This window comes from Pan paniscus, chromosome 8 (genome assembly GCF_029289425.2).
Source record: "Pan paniscus chromosome 8, NHGRI_mPanPan1-v2.0_pri, whole genome shotgun sequence".
In the NCBI taxonomy this organism is placed as follows: domain Eukaryota; kingdom Metazoa; phylum Chordata; class Mammalia; order Primates; family Hominidae; genus Pan; species Pan paniscus.
In genome coordinates this window covers 108,878,411-108,900,024 of record NC_073257.2, presented here as the reverse complement: position 1 = coordinate 108,900,024, position 21,614 = coordinate 108,878,411, and the positions used below count along the sequence as shown (strand labels likewise).

The 21,614-nt window shown below is 41.2% G+C and overlaps 1 protein-coding gene across 7 annotated transcripts in view; it reads right to left on the bottom strand.

Annotated features, from left to right (window-relative positions):
• Positions 1 to 1,885: 1,885 nt before the first annotated feature.
• Positions 1,886 to 21,614, bottom strand: part of LCOR (ligand dependent nuclear receptor corepressor) — a 151,239-nt gene continuing 131,510 nt past the window's right edge. For all 7 annotated transcript variants that reach the window (XM_034931231.3, XM_034931234.3, XM_034931233.3 and 4 more), the window contains one exon: positions 1,886 to 6,578. In XM_034931231.3, coding sequence (XP_034787122.2) covers positions 2,240 to 6,578 — 4,339 coding nt within the window. In that variant the 3' untranslated portion in view covers positions 1,886 to 2,239. The remainder of the gene's footprint in view (positions 6,579 to 21,614) is intronic.

The following is a 21,614-nucleotide window of genomic DNA, read 5'->3' as shown; positions in this document are numbered from 1 at the left end:
AATCCAAGCACCTTACAAGGTAGTCTGTATGCAGCCAAGGGGGCACCTCTTCTGTACACGAATCAGCATGCCTGACATTGGCAAACATCAGCTGTTTAAGTCACCACAAACACAATATCCAGTGACAACTATATGAAAAGATATTTTTAAAACCTTAAAACCATTTTTTAAGATTAAATGAACCTATTCAAAACACATTAATGCCTCTGTGCAACTTAATGCTGAGAAAGGGTTGCCAACATACACACTCAGCAGTTTTATTAATGTAGGTAGCTCTTGAATGGCCAAAGTCAAAGATACTAAAAAGAAAAAGACTCATCAGATAGAGAAGACATGAAAAAAAATCAGGGCTTCATAAGACAGCAAGCTTCTCTAGCTATGAAATTCAACACAATTCTAAATTTCTCACAAATCAAATACTTTTCTCCAGTCTTATCCAATCATCAGAAGTTCCCATGATATACAGCAAACCTTTAACAGAATGGGTAGAAGGCCTGTATTATCATGTTTTGCATGAAAAAAGTCCATCTGGGCTTATCTAAAGAGATCTGAAACAACCTAAATGGAAAATTTTCAAATAAAAAGGACAGGGCAGCAGCTGTCCATACAAGCCGATTTTGGTGACAGAACCGGTTAAGGAAGCTGACTGAGGCTTCAACAACCAAGCCTTTTTTTGTAGAGCGGCCCAATGGAAAAGTCAAGTACACGCTGCACTATAATAATGGAGCAAGGTCATAGGCACTAGGTTGAAGCCAATGCGCCCGTCTCAGGCTTCACCTGGGAAAGGCAAACAAAGTCATTAAAACATTGTGGCTCTCACTTCTGAGACACGGAATAGAGCCTGACATGACATGGCAGGAGTGATACTACAAGCATTTAACTACTAGGATGGTGTTAATCAATCAGAATGAATGTCTACTCCAACAAGTACATTCACATTGGAGCATACAGCTGAACATCAGCTCTGGGTGTAGGGGGTGTGTGGGCTCTTCACAGATGCTGGAGCTGCTTCCTCCAACTGCAAGGCTGCTCTAACCTTTACATAACTCCGTGCTGTTTTAGATCTGAGTCTGGTACCAAAGTGGTATTGGGGATGCTCACAGAGACACTGGGCTACTTTTAAACCATCTGTCCTTTGCTAATTACTCAACTCAGGGACACCCAAGCACACTGCATAGGAAAAAATTTTACTGTAAAATTGGGATTGGGAGACATTTGTGGCTGATAACCACATGCAAATGCACCCAAACACACATGGACATACATATTCTTAAACCTATTACTGGAAATAATAGTTCGGCTTTCTTTGAATATGGAAGTACTCTGGGTAAGAAAGAAAATAAGAGTCATTTTCATCCTAATCATCAAATTACAGCTACAAGATGGAAAAAAAAAATCCTAGGCTTTTTCCTCCCGAAGTAGGATGGAAGCCTTGCAGGAGTGCTAGCAAGACCAGAAATGAAGAAGATGGTGAGAATTAGTAATACAGTTTGGGGATGCAAATGATTTTTTAGAGTTTGTAAACAAAAATTAACACTTGTGACATATCTCTTGTCCCATGGGCACATAATTTAGAATACATGCTCTCAAATGACAAAACATCAAAGGTGAGAGGAGGGACCAACAATGAACATGATCTTTTTTAAAAGGGGGTAACAGAAATAGTAATCTTTTATAATTATAAATCCTCTGCATACCATAAAATGATTTGGTTTAGCTTTCAAACATCATCTAAACAAACAAACAAGACAGAGAGGGAAGTTCACTGCTGGGGTTTGCAAAGAGGGGCATCTGTTCATGGGCAGATGCTGCAGGGTGGCTGCTGAAAAGCTCCTTTTATGTGCATGATGGTGGTCTTCTCGGCTACAGTACAAGTGCTTGTGCATCAAGTATAAAATACAAGCCTTTAATCACATAGATCAGCTTTTTAGCTTTTGTAAATTTAAAAACAAAAAGGATAAATAAGGCACTGTACTTTTAAAAACGAAAACTGCTTGGTTCCAAGTTTAAAACCCAAGGAACAACCAGAATATAATATATAACTTCCCTTAGCCTCAGAGAAGGACTCTGCAAGTTCCCTTCTCCATCTGAGATGCATTTTCTGACATCTCAAATTACGGTGTTCTCCATTAACTGTAAATTTGAAAGGCTTGATAAGCTTATAAAAGCAGATTTAGTTAATGCAAAATAAAAGGTTACTTCTATAGAACAGTTTTACTCTTGGCTACCATCTTTCCAATCACTTTGCATCCAGCCGCCTCCGTTTGCTGTGCGAACAGTCCAGCTTTGCCTTCAGCTTTCGCTTTCTCTGAGCTGCACTGCTCTCTGGGGTTTTCGTTGAGGGTCTGGCCCGAGTCTTTCCACTACTCTGCTTCCTATTCGTGGCTTTCTGAGGCCTTGAAGAGGATTCACCGGCCCCCTTCTGTTTTGCAGGTTTCGTCAGTGTTTCCGAGGCAATAGACTGGGAAGGCCTTTTGTTTGTATTCTCTTTTTCTTTCCTGGAGGGAGGGCAGCTCTTCCCAGCGGACTTTTTAGGGATCTTCACTTTATTCTCTTTCAAAGACGTCTTTTTGGGGGGTTGGCTGCTTCTGTCCCTTGCAGCTGGCCTCTTGGCAGCAGGGGTTTTGGTGGCTCCATCAGCATGCTTTTCTTTGCTGGCTTTCACCGTAGGCCCCTTGTTCTTACTATCTGGAGGGCTGCTGCCTTCTGTTCTCTTGCGTTTACTCTGAACTTCTGCTTTAGGCAAGATTTCAGACACCTGCTTCCCCTTCCTTCCCTTCATTCCTTCAGTACTCTTGGGCTTAACAGGAAACCCATCTGCATCCACTTGCAGGGCAAGCTTGGGGGACATCAGAGGGTTGATGCATACGCTCTTACGACTTGGCTTACTTTCCACAGCCAGAGCATCTGGGCATTCCATTTTCTCATTCTTGATTAAACGTTGCTGGGCTCTGAGCTTTCCTCGAATATTGGAATATTTTCTAAGAATCCGGGTACTGGCTGGAGTGGGCAGGTTTGCTGGAGGATGACTGTTTCTATCTTCCTTGACTTCCTCTATGCTGTCTTCAGAATTAGGGCCAGGGCTGACATCACTGCCATCTTCTGGCTCCACTTGATCAGGATTCTCTCGAAATTTGGCCCAGAGCTTCTGCATTTTCCAATTATTCTTAGCAGGGGTAGCTCCAGGAAATTTCTTCAAGTGCTTTTTCAAGCGCTCAGCCTGTAGTGAACTGGGATATAGGCTGGAAGGAGCGTATTTCTGAAGAGGATGCTTGACAGGGGGAACGTCTCCTGGAAGGCGAGTATTGAGCTTCTTCACAATGACTAGAGACCGGGTTTCAGTTGTCTCTAAGAACCATTTACAAACATTAGATAATTTAAAGTTTGTCATAAAGAGCATCTGAACAGGAGAACACTTCTGACTCTCCAATGAACTCCTACATTTCCGTGACCTTTTCTTGCTTTTCCAAATCTCTTTCAGTTTATCTGATTTGTTCCTTGCTCTTGGTGTTGGCTGTCCTTCTTTCTCCAACTGGATCCAGCTCTTCTGAACTTTCATGTACTGGGCATTGAAGTTGGCGATGAGCTCTTGGTTCTCCTCCTCAGCACACCATTCCATAAACTTTGGCTGTTCATCTACCACGGTGTCAACATCGTCCTCATCTAGGGGGTCTCCACTCTCTGACGCTCCATTTTCCTTTGGCATTATGGGGTTTACTTGTGCAGCTTCCTTTTCTGAAGTCACTTTTGAAGCATCCAAGGAGCCCAGAGAATGAGCGTGTCTTAGGTTGTAGGTTGAAGAGGTCAATCTTTTAGGCCTTGGCACCGATTTTGGTGGCCTAGCAGCATCACCACTTCCACTACTCGACAACCCAAGAGAGCTGCATGGGGCATCACTCTCATCTTTCTGCTGGGTGTTTTCGTTGTCTACCTCATTCACAGCCTCCTCCACATGCTGTGTGGGAATATGCCCTGGCTCTTCTTTTGCCTGTTCTGGGTCCCTCTTACAAGCAATACTTTCTGAGGGGATATGAGCATTCTTCTCATCCATTTTAGACTGAACATAGATTTCCAATCTCTCTCCAGGCAGTGGCTGTCCAGCTGTGGTTATGGGGTCCCTGCTGGGGAAAATCTCTCCTCCTAACTCCTTGACTTCTTTGTCCAGCATGTTTTTCAAAGTCTGCCTGGTGATGATCCCCCCGCCTTCGCCCTCCTGCTCAGCATCTTTCTCAGAGGGGCGTTCACTGACACTTGGCTTTTCTGTGTCCTCCAGAGTTTCCGTGTGGAAACTGTCAGGTAGAAGGCCCTTAGGTGTTGTCCCACCAGGGTGCCCTTCTTTTTTTGAACGTTTTGCACTAGGATTTTTAGGAACTTTGATTTCAAGACAAGCTGAGGAAGAATCTGAACTCTGATTTCTTAGGCATCTGTCAGCAGAGGAAGAATCCGAAAGTTGACTTCTTAGGCACCTATCAGAGGCCTCAGGGAATTTTTTACCTTTTTTCTTCTTGTCCAAATTCTCTTCGAGTGAGTCAATGCTTGTATCATACGTGTCTTTTTCTGACAGGCATTTTACATCACCGTCCTCTCCCTCTAATTTTCCTGTACCACCTGCTGCCTCACTTTCCTTAGTTTCACTGGGGTTTTCATCAGTAAAAGTGCTGCTTTCCTTCAAGAGTGGGTCGACATTTAGCTCCTGGGTGTCTCCAGACTCAACCTCAGCACTGATGCTTTGGTTGTCCTCAGCCTTTCCCAGACTCATGGGGGGCTCCAAGCCCATTGGGGAACTCTGATTTTCTGAGCACTGAGGACTTTCTTCTCTACTGACTATTTCAGGAGGAGAATGAGGCCTAGAAATGACATCTTCACAGCCTCCCCCGGAAAAGCTTTCAGTGGAGGGAAGGAGGTGACAGTCCTGGGGTACACTCATCTCCTCCGTATCCAACAGTGCAACTGGTGGTTGGTCGTGTTCAGGAGAAGACATCCCACTTGCTGTGGGAGCTGAGACTGTGGAGCCACCTTCTGGCAGGTCCTCTTCAGGAAGGTGAGCAGGGAGAGGCCACACCAGGCTGGAGGCTGTCGTTTCCTCTGACCTAGGGGAGCTGCTCAGATTCGGCTTAATCTTTGTGGGGCAAACCTCAGGCTCTTGAGGTTCTTTTCGAGGTGAAACGTCTCCACCTCCTTCCTCGTGAGAGGTGATTTCCTTGCTAGGTTCTTCAGGGTTGTCTTCTCTGGGAAGCTGCACATCTACTGTATGTCTAGGGGCTGGAATTGTAAGGGTCTGCTTAGGAGTGAAAACTGCCTCTGATGCCAATGCTGAGCAGCTTGCTTTTTCCTGGGAGTGTAAATTTCTGGCCAGTGTACGAACAGTTGGCAGCTCACAACAGTCCCCATTGAAAAAGTATCCTCGAGTACTCTTTCTGGCTGTTTTCCGAGAAGATAATATTGATTTTTGATTCTCAAAGTGGCATTCTGTTATTGGTTGACTGATATAAACAACATCACACTGGTTATCATAATCATTTATCCTCAGCCCTGATGCCCTTTTACTTTTCCGAGCTGTCTTGATGGAGGTTGATATCATCTTCGTTCTTGAGTGTCCATTTGCCGCTTTGTGTACAGCTGGCATAGGGCCGGGGCCTAACCAACCATCTTTGGAATGATCAAACTGGCCCTTATCACTGGGATGTAAATGGTAACCCACCTTATTTCTTCCCAGAGAGTGAAGATGGTTCTCTTGCTTTGGCCTTGCATCTTGTTCATTTGCCTCTAAATCCTGGCGCAAAGGTGTTTTTGGACACTGTAAAGTATTCTCTTTGTCAGCAGTTCTAGATGAGTTCCCCATAAACCCTGAGTTCCAAGCCTCTTCTGATAAAGCTTTGAACGAATTTCTTTGAGGAATAATACAGGTATTGCCTTCCTCACTATTCTCAGCTGCCATTTTTACTGTAATTAGACTTTCTACCAAAGCTGAACTCTGCATATGGTCTTTACCATCCTCACATATGTTCACATTTGTGTCTTGCTCTTGTCCAGTGGTTTGCCCCTCCAAGATTTTAGGGATGTGGTGGAAGTTCACTGAGGAACAATTAGATGCAGTGAGGTATCCCGGAGTGAAACTATCCACTGAACTGCTATTAATAGAATTCGATTTAGTGGTTGGAAGTTCAGAGGAATCTTTCTGGACAACAGTCAAGGCATTCTCTCTTCCATCTACAGGGTTTATCTCAGGAGGAGGCTTCTTCGGGGTCTGTTCCGTCAAGTGTAGAGGGCTGTGAGAGTCTGACGAGTCTACGAACAAATCTACAGAAGCAGAAGACTTCATATCGAGACACAGAGCATCTTTTTCCTTATGTTTGGTGCTGAGCTGGGCACAGCCAGCATTGCAAGTGGATACATCCATTGCTCCCGAATCAGAAGGCTGCAGGTCCTCAGTGCCTGGTTGAGATTCAGTGTACAGGTCGTTCAGAACACGAATGAATTGCTTTTGATGATGAGTACACAGTTTGACCATAAATTTCTCCAGTGGGGACTTCGACTGATTGTTAGAATCTACTGCTTTTGCCTCTGTTGAGTTCTCACTAGACAGAGAAAGAGAAAGAAGGAATTAGTATTGCCATTTACCAAAGAACCATTTTTACATTATAAAATTCACCCAACGTTATTCATTTTATTATTTATTTATTTTTTGTAGATACAGGGTCTCGCTATGTTGGCCAGGCTGATCTCGAACTCCTGGCCTAAAGAGATCCTCCTGCCTCAGCCTCCCAAAGTGCTGGGATTACAGGTGTAAGCCACCTTGCCTGGCTATCTGTATTATAAAGAGGGTGGGTACTTTGGCGAAAACTGCTTCTAAGTCTGCTCATATACTTTTGATTCAATAAATGTGAATTATTTACCTAATTATAAGGTCAGTCTGTTATAGCCTCAAATTTTAGTGACAATATTCTTCATACGTTAAAAGTAATCATTCAAAAATCATTTTTATCTTAAAGAGAAGAAATACTGCAGATACATTTTTTTCAAAAAAGCTAAAATTTTGACCACACTATTAACTCTGGTTGGTCAACATATACTTTATTTTAGGTCTGGGTATTCCTGTTAAATAATCGTTGGTTTATAAGTCCACAACACTGACAAGAATTGAGGTGCACTACAGTACAAATCTTGGTTTAGAAGTACTTACAGAACTTACAGTTTTTTTGTTCGTTTGTTTGTTTGTTTTTTAATGGAGACAGTCTTGCTCTGTCGCCCAGGCTGGAATGCAGTGGTGCGAGCTTGGCTCACTGCAACCTCTGTCTCCTGGGTTCAAGCAATTCTCCTACCTCAGCCTCCCAAGTAGCTGGAACTACAGGCGCATGCCGCCACGCCTGGCTAATTTTTTGTATTTTAGTAGAGACGGGGTTTCACCATGTTGCCCAGGCTGGTCTCGAACTCCTGAGCTCAGGCAATTCGCCTGCCTCGACCTCCCAAAGTGCTAGGATTACAGGCGTGAGCCGCCGCACTCGGCTGAGAACTTACAGTTTTAAGATAGTTTCTCAGCATGACCAATTGGTCATGCTAATGCAGGAATCCTGCTACCCTTTCCTGGGAGTATAAAGGAATAGAAATCAATAACTTCACCTACTTTAAATGGTGAGATGACAAGCAAGTCCCAATTCGCAGTCTCTTAAGTGAGGAGATAGCTATGAAGCCACACTAAACTGTACAGGCCTGTCACTGCAAGGTAGTAGTATTGTATCTTTACTCAAGGCCCACTTGCTACATTCTCCGAGATCTTCAATACACCTTTTACAATCAACCACAAGAAATCATTCTATGTTAAAAACCCCTTTCCACCATTTAAGTAAGTCACCCAGGACAAATCCTTAGAGCTTAGCGCAGACAGTGGGGACTGTGTGAAAGGGTGATGCTAGACTCAAGACATGCCACAGGCAATACCTGCTTAGACAGCCAGGCCTTTCACTAGCTGCTTTGTGCTTCTGGATGTCTGGGTTGTACTGAACCCATGCAGTTGGTGTGCTCCAATTTCCTGGAGTTTTATATAATTTTTTAAACTCCCTCTCTCTCTGTATGGATTATAATTCCTCAGGAGACTATTATGTGACTTGCCATGAAATACAGCAGCACACAGAGGCAGCTTTAAATGTGTGAACAGATGTTTGATAATATCTTCTGGCTAATTCTTTTCTTCAGTCTTTGATTTTTCTGTCTCAGTCATGAGGCACTTTTACAGGAAGGCTGACCCTAGACAACCCACATCACCTCCTACCTTCCCACCCTCCACTGGCTTCTGAGCAGTGGGGTCACAGTGGAAAAGAGCATAGGCTGTGGAATATGGAGATCCGAGATTCCACCTTTGGCTCTGACATTTACTATCTACAGGATCTTAGGCAAGTTACGTCATCTCTCTGAACCTTGGTTTCCTCATCTGTAAGTTGGGACTGAATGTCAGTATCTCAAAGGATTATTGTGAGATATTAGATAACATACATAAAACATAAAGCACAAAGCACAAAAGGGCAGGTGCTCAGACAATTTCAGTTTCTGTTCAGGGCTTAGGGAGATTTTTAAGATCAAGTAGTGAAAAGGTTGCTGAACATGTCTAAATACAAAACCAAGAAATTAGTCAAATCTGTTGCTTAACCTAAACTGCTTTACCAGAGAAAAGGTTACACTGTGTTTTTGTTTTCACAACTAGCAAGAAAGCAGTTTTAGTCGGTAGTGCCATGGGTTTCTGAAAGGGCCTATATTAGACCATGGATTTGAAAGACTAGAAATGTCATAGAAAATGCCTACCTCATACTTTCCAATGATACCTGAATTGTGAATACTCTAGGAAAAAATATTATTATAGAAGTATTACAAAAGGTACACAAGTACGGTGAACTCTGAAGTACATACTGGCGATGGGGACAAAATGTACCAAAGGAAAGAAAAGACGAAAGCAGCTAGAAAAAACCTATTGAGTACTTTTCTATCTGTAAAGTGGACTTAGTAAAAGTTTTAAAAAGGCAACATATGGAATAAGCTCCTCCTGCTTTGCAAGAATGGCAAATATTATCTTCTTCCTTTGGAACAGGCAAGACATCAGTGACACCCTTGGATGAGTGATTGTTAGGACATTTCCAACTTTCCGACTCAATGAGATGTACAAAGGAGCTCAACAGAATCCTCATGCAGCTGCAGACTTTTCTGCTCATGCAACAGGCAGGAGGAGGCCCCTGCTGAAGGACCCCAGACCCCTTTAGGAAGAACTTTGTCACTATGTCTATCAGATGAAAGCAACAGCACAATATGTGTTACAGGCTACAGTACGAGAGTGGAGATGGAGAACCAGTAAGTAGTCCTGCTGCTTACTAGTTACGTGACCTTGTCCAAAACATTTAACCACTTTGGGTCTTAGTAGAGTACCTGCCCCATCTACCACTTGGAAATTCTCCAAGGAAAAACCTACAAAGTTTATACAAATATCAGCTACCACTACTGTCAGTGAATCAAATTAAAAGTGCTTCAGTAAAAAATCACTGGGCTAGCTGTGCTTGCTAACATGAGCCTGCAGTCCCAGCTACCTGGGAGACTTAAGGTAGGAGGATCGCTTGAGCCAAGGGGGTTGAGGCTGCAGGGAGCTATGATCATGCCACTGTACTACAGCCTGGGTGACAGAGTGAGACCCCACATCAAAAAACAAACAAACAAACAAACTTGGAGATCAAGAACATGCATTAATGCTTTCTTATAACCTAAAAGGGGTACATTTTCTGGATAAAGTTTAATCTTCAAGTACCAAACATTTTAAAGCAAATATTTAAAGATTCAAATTTTTTTTGATGGAAGTCTTAAAAAATTATATTATCTTGGAACATAATTTATTCTTCCTGATACTTGGGATCATTACCATATGGACTATTACTGAAGTCTGGCTATTATTTTTATTATACTAGACTGAATTAGATTAATAGTTTGAGGGGCAACTCAATTAACTAAGTCTGACTTCCTAAAAACTACAGTGGTGGCCTGTATTGTATTAAATCTTCTTTCTTACTGGCTTCCGAACAGTGGCTGATCTTAGTTAGCAGTCCTACTTCTACCTTTAGTAGAGAATTTTACTCACTAGCTGAGAAGCCATATCCCAAGTGCCAAAATGGTACTTTAAGTAAAAATAAATAGGCTCTGAATGAAAGCTTGAGGAATAGTTTTAGGGGTAAGTACATGAATTTTCTAACCACAACTTCTGCTGCTCAAAAGCCTTTATTCCTTAGTTCCTGATATGTTCCTGATGTTTCCAAGGTAGGTGACTATAAATAAGTGGGATGCCTTTTCAATGCATCAAAGAACATACTCCAAGTGCGTTTTAGCAATACACAAAAAAGGTTGACAAAGGTCTGTGAAGAGGGTGAAGAAATATTATGGCATCTAATTGCAGAAAAACTGAAGAGATAAACGGTTCTTCCTAATTCAAGAAGCACAATCATTACCTAACTCTTCGCAAAAATTTTCTAGGTACCGCTTCATGCCTATAGCTGGGTTCTGGAAGCAAGCTTTAGTGCTTGGAATTAATGAGATGCCTGGGGTTGAATGACATCAAGGTATGCATGCAGTAAGAAGACAGAGTGCTATGAAGAAAGCTGAAGAAGCACTTTCCTCTAAAGTGATGCTCACACAGAATAAATGAATAATAATTTAGTTCACAGGTATTATCTAACTTCCTTCATGATTGTGATACTCTAATCTGCTGCTGTCCCATGTTTCAATAACTTAATAGCACCCCAATATCTTCATTACCCTTAACTAATGTAAGGTCTTCCAAAGGGCCATGCAGCCAGCCCTGAAGCAACAACCATGGCCATATGGCTCAAGCTAGTCCCCATTAGACAGCCACAGGTAGGTAGGAATGTATTTCACAACCTCATGGCAAGAGGCGGTGGTGTCTTCCATGCCACCACTAAGGCATGCTAAAGAAACATGTTCAGGATCCACTGAACTCTAACCTGGAACGATGTAATACAGCATGTGGATACTAAAAAACAGTAGCATCAGAGAGACTGACACAGGCTACACCAACCTTAAGAGACACTTAGAGCAGTAGTTTGTGGAAGCTCAGGAGAATGAAAAGAAAATAAACGTTTCTTTCCACAGAACTGCAAATGGCAACCTCCAGAGAAAATGGCATCAACAAAAAAGATCATTTGTATGTTTTCCTCATAAAAAGGATCAGGGACAACGTGTAAGAGCAGGTACCAGGGTATTCTTGTCAGCCTGTCACTGGCCAGCTCAAAACCACCCCACCTGGTTTGATTGCATTCTTTCCTGAAAATCCTAAGCCACTGTGCTTGGTAAAACTCAATTACACGGGGCCTTGTGTGTTTTGCTGTTGTTGCCTAGGCTGGAGTGCAATGGCGTGATCTTGGCTCACTGCAACCTCCACCTCCCGGGTTCAAGCAACCCTCCTGGCTCAGCCTCCCAAGTAGCTGGGATTACAGGGGCCCACCACCACGTCCGGCTAGCTTTTGTATTTTTAGTAGAGACAGGGTTTTGCCATGTTGGTCAGGCTGGTCTCGAACTCCTGACCTCAGGTGATCCACCCACCTCGGCCTCCCAAAGTGCTGGGATTACAGGTGTGGGCCACCACTCCTGGCCAGGGTCTTGTATATTTATCCTATAATTTTTATCTTGTATTGACTTTGCCTTGTTTTTGTCTTAGCTTCCCAAGCAGATGTAAGCTACTTGAGTGCAGGGACCATGTTTCATGTTTTCCTGTTTTCTCTTAGCAAAAAAGAGGAGAGGGAAAAGGGACATCTAGGATGCTTCCTGAGTTTTCTTCCTGGGCAGCACCATTTACTGAGATAGGAATAAAGGTAACAAAGGTAGTGGCTGGTGGTTGTTAGGGTGTGTATGTTTCTGAAGAGCTCTGTACTATATGTATTAAGATATTTACATGATTCTGAACCTGAGATGTCTGGTAGGCAACTAGACACATAGGCATGATGAGCCCACCAACAGCTTCCCTTCGATCTGAGAGGCCTTCACATGAATACTAACCTTTGTCCAGGTGTCATTAAAAGGCCCTGTTATAACAGCTAACTTTACAATATAGCAATAAAATCAGTTTTGGCTGTGCCTCAAAGTTATCCAGCTTCCTACTTTTTTTTCTGGAATTTTTCTTAATAGCATATAAGTATTTATTTTATTATTTTATTTTGAGATAGAGTCTCCCTCTGTCGCCCAGGCTGGAGTGCAGTGACGCAATCTTGGCTCACGGCAACCGCCACCTCCCGGGTTCAAGCAATTCTTGGGCCTCAGCCCCCCAAGTAGCTGGGATTACAGGCATGTGCCACCACACCCAGCTAATTTTTGTATTTTTACTAGCGATGGGGTTTTACCATGTTGGCCAGGCTGGTCTTGAGCGCCTGACCTCAGGTGATCCACCAGCCTCGGCTTCCCAAAGTGCTGGGATTACAGGTGTGAGCCACAGCACCCGGCCAATAGCACCTAAGTTTAGATGAATTTCACTTTATCATTTGGATATTTTAAAAATGAATCTCAACTTCCTGATATTTAATTCTATTACTATTTTTTTATGTTAAAAAATAGGTGTTAGCCAGTTTTTCCTGTTTTAAACAGCTTGTCTTTACTTTTGCTTCTAGTTATTCAATTTTTCCGAGACCTTAGATTTGTAACAAACCCTAAATATAGCACTTGCATTAACTTAGAATATTGTTGGGCAGCTAGTAGGGAAACCAGAGAGAGGCAATTTTCTGTTCTGCAAACCATTTCCTCAACTTGGCCTAAGGTCCAGGAAGCACTGTTTTAGTTCGGTGCAGATTATAGTCTGTATCATACGATGTCCTTCACATCTGACTAAATAAGGTCTTTATAAGAACAGTAATTCATAACAGATGTTGAAATGACTTGAGCTCATGCTAGTTCATGCTGCTTCTGCTCATCAAGAGGACTCTGTAGTAGTCAAGTGAATTATTCGTTAATCAGAAATACCTGAAAACCACCACTAAAGCACAGTAAGATCCTAGGGATTGGTTAATGGGAGGAAGTACTCCCACTTCTCATAAAGGAAAAGAAAAAACTGGATTTCCAATACTTAAATTAGTTTTCAGTTTATCTCCTTGGTGAGAAATGGTGTGCATGACCTTGACCACTGTCTTCCTATCTTCAGTTCCATGCCCAATTGTTAAGGGTGTGGTAAAAGGATAAGATAATATTCATAAACCCTTTAAAAGCTACAGTTTAAGAATGATTGTTGTTTCATAACCCCATCTTTAATGATTTACTCAATATTTATCTACATCATAGGTTAGACACAGCTTAACTTGCCTACCAAGTCAATAACACAACATTTAATTTCCGATGGAAAGCATTCCTGTGGTTAATACTGGTGGGTGGGCAATGCTTATGTTATCTTAGAGTAAAAGATCAAGTGGAGAAGAGATTTGGCATGAAGGTGAAGTGACAAGTCTGAAAGTCTAGAATTTAGGAGTGATGAATTTAGGTATTTACTCTCTAACTACCAATAACTGCTTGATGGGCAAAGGCAATATCACTGATGACCAAAATACATTCTTCTTGACTGAAAAAAGATCAATAGCCACAGAGAATGATGTTTGGATAGGAGCTAATCTTAATAGCAGAAACAGGGAGTACCAGGAAAACAGAAGGGGAAAGCAAGCTTTAGAGAGCTGACTATAGTCAAGGGTTATAAATTACTATGGCTTGACTCTTTAAATAAAACATAAAAATGCTTCCTCACCCCCTCTTCAAGGCATAACAAGTTATATTTTTTGCCAGACAATAATCTGAAATTGTGTCCCCTAGTTTACTCACTTCTTCTCCTTTAAGCACAGAAAGTATAAGTATAGTCAGGAGGGCCTGAAAAAATCTGCTGACAAGTCCTTGCTCTACACGGAGAAATTTATCTACTCTTGGCTATTTCACATCTGTTGTATCCTCCACACCTGAATATAAGGATATTCCAAGGTTATGACAAAGTTGTGTAGACATAATGGAGAAGGTTGGCATGGGGTGTGGAAATTTTATTTTTCCACTCTTTAGAAAGCCATAGGTGTACTTTAAAACCCCTGAACAAACTTTTCTTTCCACAGAACTGGCTTAGGAGAAGCAGTGAAAGGGTAGGCAAAAGTGAATACAGGAAAGTGAGAAATGAAGTTCATAAAAATCACAGGCTGTTAAATATGTGATTTCCAGGTGGTTGAAATCCAAATTATCTAAATTTGGATGTAGATAGAACCTAGATACAGAAAAAGCAATTTTCAAAATTGGGGTTAAATTATCCCCTTTCCCAGAGATCAGAATCATGGAGAATGGTGAGGGGTTGAAACCAGGATGTATCTCTTCACCCCTATAGAAGTCCCAGCCTCAGTGACACCATTGCTAATGGCAACATGGTATTTGTTCAAGTGTGTGGAGGTACTGATCTAAAACAAAGGGCATGCAATCCCTTTGTAATAGCTAAGTTTACCATGTTCTTAACCACGTTCACTAAAAGAGCAGAATAAAGGTTCAAAAATAATGAACTAATAATCGAAACTGGGGGAAAAATAGGTGTTTCAGAGGGAGCTTACTGGGCATGAAGCCATAGTTTGCTAGCTTTCTGCATCTTAAGGCTTAATATCCCTAGATAAGGGACAGAGTAGATCTCCTAAATATCACAGAAGCACTTTAAGGCTTATATATTGTATCTCCTATTTTTCTTCATTTTAACTAGATTGTCAAATTTATTAAATTACAATAAAAAATATAACTATCAAGAAGATTCTCATGTTCATTCTTTAACATATTTTTACCCTACAGACAAATGTACCCAGGATGCCAAAATATGATCAGAAAGTTACTTGGAGAGCAGGAAGTCAGAGCAAGGGTCATTAAGCACAGCAGGTCAATGCCTCCATTTGCTCTCTGGAAATGTGATGGCCTCAGAAAACAGACATCTCTGACAAACTACTTCTGTGGTTTTTTTCCCCTACCAAATTGATTTTTGTTTCTAACTTCATCATCCTTGGTAAGACTATGCAAAATCTAACGTATATATGGTGTTAATTTTTTTTAAAAAGGGAGGGTTCAGAAGCAGTGAGAGATGTGAGATTTTGGACTGTATGACATACATTTAAAAATATTTTTAAAATATTTTTAATATTTTACCCCTTTACCTCATTGATATTCATAAGGTGAGCAGTAACACTAAATTTTTATTTTTTTAAGTATTTTTAAAGTGTGAGGATAAGCAAGGTATTTTATATTTATCATCCTCTCTGGGGTGCTATAAGAATTAATAGTCCTTTATAACTATTCCCCACCCCACCCCTCTCTAGAAACACTCAAGGCTACAGCTGGAGATGTTCTGGGGGTAGAACTGAACTAAGTATTAATAAAATCATCTGTACGTTCAAGTTTTTACTCAGGAATCTTTGAAGACAAAATGTAACTGAATGTGTAGGCACACATGCAGACATAAGAGTTATAAGGCCTGTTATTTAGATACTCTATGCTAGATATTCTACCTCAATTTAGGTATTTATTCTACCTAAATTTTTATTATTAGTTTCATCACTTCCGTTGCCTCCAATACACCATCCAGTTTTAACTACAAGGGTTGACTTTCTTTGGAAAATGCTATATTGTATATCTCTGCCCCTCGTTTCTCATTTTAGAGTCAGCGTCACATTATCCAGAATTGCCAACTTCCTAAAGCCCAAATCTCATCTGGTTACTTTCCTGCATGAAACCCCTATAAGCTCCCCACTGCTTACACAACCCTCCTCAGCACCCTGTCCCTGGTGCTGCATTAGGTAGTTTCTCCTCTACTCTCACAGTCTGCTTGTATCTTTTGTTAAACAGTACTTATGCTGCTTTGTAACTATTGACCTAACCGTCTTCTCCATGGACTGTGAACCTCCTCTAGGTCAAGGACTTTGTCCTTTCCAATTTGGTAGCCTCAGTGCCTAAAGCTTGGGGCTCAACTCATGGCAGGCATTAAGTCAGTCACAAATGGACTATTCAAATAAATTATTATGTAGTGAAAATAATTCTCCCAAATGCATTTTTCAAGGGAATTGAAAGGGGTAGTGGAAACATTTTTACATATAATCAGAAGGGAAAAGAATAACCTTTCAAAAAAAATGAGTTCAACGAGGCAGGGAAAGAAGGGAATTTTGAAGGGCAGACAGTAAGTATGTAGGTTTTGACTAAGCACACAGGCAGTCCAAGTGTGCTAAGGTACCAGGAAAACTGGGATGAAATGGTTTACATAATGGCTTTAAAACGCCACTAGGTTTTCAACAGCAATCCAGAACAAGAAATACTTTTTACAAAGTGACCCAGTACACACATTCCAATTTGTATGTATATATGTATGATGATGTAAGTTTTGATGAAACATTATTTATCCTTACTATAATCCTATGTACTCTGATTCTGTTTCTTTTTTAAAATGCTGGCTAGAGCTGCGCGTGGTGGCTCACACCTGTAATTCTAATACTTTGGGAGGCCGAGGCAGGAGGATTGCCTGAGCTCAGGAGTTCGAGACCAGCCTGGGCAACATGGCAAAACCCCGTCTCTACTAGTCCCAGCTATTTGGGAAGCTGAGGCACAAGAATCACTTGAACTCGGGAGGCAGAGGCTGTGGTGAGCCGAGATCATGCCACTTCACTCCAGCCTGGGCGACAGAGTGAGACTCTGTCTCTAAAATAAAATAAAATAAAATAAAATAAAATAAAATAAAATAAAATAAAATAAAATGCTGGTTAGGATCTTACAATCCATTAATAGGCTGTAGCCGGTCAACCCAATTTGAAAAACTACCTGGTAGGTAGAGAAGAAATCCAAGAAGATGGATTTTTTTTCTTAATCCATCTCTATCTAGTCAAAATTACACTGCCAGGTCTTCTTGGCAAAAATACCTCAAGTCAATTTATTTTTTACTCTTATTTATTTATTTTTTGAGACGGCGTCTCAGTCTGTAGCCCAAGCTGAAGTGAAGTGGTGTGATCTCGCTCACTGCAACCTCCGCCTCCCGGGCTCAAGCGATTCTTGTGCCTCAGCCTCCAGAGTAGCTAGGACTACAGGCAAGCGCCACCACACCCGGTTATTTTTTTGTATTTTAGTAGAGACAGGATTTCACCATGTTGCCCAGGGTGGTCTCAAACTCCTGAGCTCAGGTGATCTGCCTGCCTCAGCCTCCCAAAGTGCTGGGATTACAGGCGTGACCCACCGCACCCAGCCTCAAGTCAATTTAATAGTTGTTAAAGGTTGGGCATGGTGGCTCACACCTGTAATCCCAGCACTTTGGGAGGCTGAGGCGGGCGGATCATGAGGTCAGGAGATCGAGACCATCCTGGCCAACATGGTGAAACCCCATCTCTACTAAAAAAAAAAAAAAAAATTAGCCAGGTGTGGTGGCGGGTGCCTGTAGTCCCAGCTTCTCAGGAGGCTAAGTCAGGAGAATGGTGTGAACCCAAGACTCGGAGCTTGCAGTGAGCTGAGATCACACCACTGCACTCCAGCCTGGGCAACAGAGCGAGACTCTTGTCTCAAAAAAGAAAAAAAAAAAAGAAAGAAAAAAAAAGAAAGAAAATTGTTGAAATGAACACCTCTAAACTATGTTAGCTGTGATCTGATTTGTTGGTTTGAAATCCACAGAACCCCTAATTGATAAAACCACATTAAATAGGCATAATTGTCCCCAACTTCTTCCACTGGAAAAGTTTTGATGATTAAACATACACATTCCCACCCTCAGCTCTTAGATCATTGTTCAAACTCTACTACCCATGCAAAAAGAAGTCTACAAAGCATGTAAAACTTCAACCTTAAAGTATACAAAAAATTTTGTATACAATGGAAATGCACATAGTTAACTTTATGACTTTTAAATTTCTAATCTTAAGCATCTTCTACTTCCAAACAACTTTTATTTCATTTTAGTCTTTGAAAAGAAACAATAATTAATGGTTTGATTACATTCCCCTAAAACAGTACCATGAAATGCAGGAAAGCAGCATACCAGGTTTCAATCACAATTCCAGTATTTTTATGTTCTTGAACAAGATTGGCTGCCCTTTGCTTCAGTCTAATATGAACACAACGACCTCACTCTCCAGTGTTCTAATCAATACAGTTTCTTGCATAATGTCAATCTGACTTTCTCACTCTTCTATCCCTCACACTAAATTCATGCCCATCAGGTGCTGTCAATGCCTTTCACTTATACAACACTTGCAAAGAGCCTGCCACAGTGCTAAGTATTTTACAGAACAGAATCTCATTTAAACCTTATAGCAAATCTATGACCCTCTTTTACAGATAAGAAAACTGAAACTCGGGAAGGTTCAATAACTTGTTCAAGATCATGTAGTAATAAGCAAGTGAAAAAGCTCAATTTTTTTTTTTTTTTTTTTTTTTTGGAGACAGGATCTCTTACTTAGTCACCCAGGCTGGAGTGCAGTGGTGCGATCAGGGCTGACTGCAGCCTCTATCTCTTGGGCCCAAGTGACCCTCCCACCTCACCACCAAGTAGCTGGGACTACAGGCATTGAGCCACCAAGCCAGCTAATTTTTGGATTTTTTGTAGAGACGGGGTCTCACCATGTTGTCCAAGATGGTCTCAAACTCCTGGGCTCAAGTGATCATCTCATTTCGGCCTCCCAAAACACTGGGATTACAGAAGTGAGCCATGGCATTTAAACTCAGGCCCATCAAATCCTATCTCTCAAACTTGGGGTATTCTCTCCTCTCCTATCCATGCCCTACCTATTCTTCAACTCACCTCCTTTATGAGGGCTTTCTGAAAGTCACCTATTAATGCTGATTTTTAACACTGAGGTTTTATATGCTTTCAATATTTTTATGGCTAACTTCACAAAAGGGATTTCATTCTCTTCCTAAAAAGCAGCATAAGTTTGCTGAAGGGCCAAATTCAATTAATAGTTAAAATTTAGTTAAAACTGAATCTAACGGAAAATTATTAGTATGTACAATCCCTAATTCTAATTCTAGCTTGAGTCAAGAATGCCAAAGTGGTACGGAGATAAGTAAGATGGTATGAAATCATCAGTATTATGGGCACCTCATTGTGTGAGGCGGGACAAGTCCCTCAAGGTTCCAAGTTCCATGTTTTTCACCTAAAAAAATGAAAAAGTAGAATGGGATCAACAGTACTTAATCAGTGGGTTAATAAAAACTTCCTGTGGTCACAACATGAATGTACTTAATAATGCTGAGCTGTATACTTGAAAATGACTAAGATGGTAAATTTTAATGTTTTTTTTAACCATAATAAAAAACCCAAAAAACTTCCTGTGGAACATTTTGAAAATACTAAACATGTCTAAGCCTCATTCCTATAAACTGATTCAGTGGATCTAGTCTAGTGTAGGACCCAGGCATCTATATTTTTAAAAGGTTGATTCTGCTTAAGACTGATTGTATCTGATGATTCCCAAGACCCTTAGCGCTCTAATATTCAAGGAACACCTACCCTGCACATAATAGAAATAAAAATTATGAATAACTTAAAGTGACTTTTCAAGTTAATATTTGCAAAAGTATCACATTCATACACACTTCATAACAAAAACTTAAAATAAACAAAAGGCATCTAAACATGATATCCAGATCCTTTTTTTCCTTTAGAAAATGTTTCAATGCAAAGGTGAGACCTGGGTTTACGAGACCTTATTCAATAAAGAGTTTCTACTGTATTTGCCAATGTTCGTACAGATACGATTTGTGTACTTGTCTCACATTTAATAGAAAATGACATTTTCTATCATTTTAAATATTTCAACTCACGAGTTGAAATAAGGTCTAAAAACCATTCAGTCTGTAACACCCTCACTTTACAGAAGGAAAAATAAGTGATCTTTCTAGTGCACCAAGTTGAAAGATAACATTAAAATAACAATTCAGGCAAAGTGCGGTGGCTCATACTTGTAATCCCAGCACTTTGGGAGGCCAAGGTAGGCGGATCACTTGAAGCCAGGAGTTCCAAAACAGGCAGGCCAACCATGGTGAAACCCCAACGCTAATGAAAATACAAAATTAGCTGGGCATGGTGGCACACACCTATAATCCCAGCTACTCGAGTGGCTGAGGCACGAGAATCACTTGTGAACCTGGGAAGTGGAGGTTACAGTGAGCCGAGATCGCACCGCTGCATTCCAGTCTAGGAGACAGGAACAGATTCTATTTCAAAAAAATATCAAACCATTATCACTCCATACTGCTGATGAACAACGAACATTAAAAAATGACTAGTCAAGAAACAGTAGTATTCTTACATGCCTACAAAACCTCTACAGTCGGCCAGGCATGATGGCTCATGCCTATAATCCTAGCACTTAGGGAAGCCAAAGTGGGAGAATCACTTGTGCTCAGGAGTTCGAGACCAGCCAGGGCAACATACTGAAACCTTGTCTCCACAAAAAATTGTAAAATTAGCCAGGCATGGCAGCATGTGCCTGCAGTTCCAGCTACTCAGGAGGCTGAGGTGGGAGGATCACATAAGCCCAGCAGGTCGAGGCTGCAGTGAACCGTGATCATGCCACTGCACTCCAACCTGGGAGATAAGAATGAGATCCTGTCAAACAACGGAAGTTCAACATTCTGTTAAGAATCTGATAAAATTCTGTGTTAAAATGCTTACCTTTTAGAAGCAAATAAAGTGAACACAATGTAACAAGAACTCTTATCTACTATATTACTTAACACTTTCTATTAAAAAAATTATTCACTCATTTCAGCTACAAAACCTAATACCACACATCCCGAGCATATGCTGTTATATTTGGTGTTTGTTAAGAGTCCTTCGGGGGGAAAAATCCACAACTCAGGATATGGCAAAAAAAGTTCCATTTTCTCCATTTTACTTCTCTTATGCAATCTCCCTAATTTCCACACCTGTTAAGACATAGGGCCCCCTGAATTAGTTTCCAAAATATCAGCAGAATCAGAGAAAATTCCAGTTTAAAAGTCCTTTCTTTAAATAGGGCCTTTATAACAACTGAAGAGCTGAATATCAATTTGAAGATAGGATCACTAAAATAAAGCAAATTCATTTATGAGATGCTAAACTGTAATCTTACTACTGACCTGGCTGCCAGTTTATAATGAGTAACGGCAGGAAATGACCATAAACAAGTTAGTTATGGCTTTGGAACTTACAGCAAAATAATAATTAGCTTTCTAAAAAAAACTTGATTAAGTATGTGGCATAATTAAGGGGAACAAATAAAGCCAACAGAACAAACAAGTCTGTAGTACTAATATAAATTCCTATTTTATAAACATCAGACCAAAGGCAGAAACAGCTAGATAGCCAGTCTTTTTTTTTTTTTTTTGAGACAGAGTCTCGCTCTGTCACCCAGGCTGGAGTGCAGTGGCGCAATCTCAGCTCACTGCAAGCTCTGCCTCCTGGGTTCACGCCATTCTCCTGCCTCAGCCTCCCGAGTAGCTGGGACTACAGGCGCCCGCCACCACGCCCGGCTAATTTTTTGTATTTTTAGTAGAGACGGGGTTTCACTGTGTTAGCCAGGATGGTCTTGATCTCCTGACCTCGTGATCCGCTCGCCTCGGCCTCCCAAAGTGCT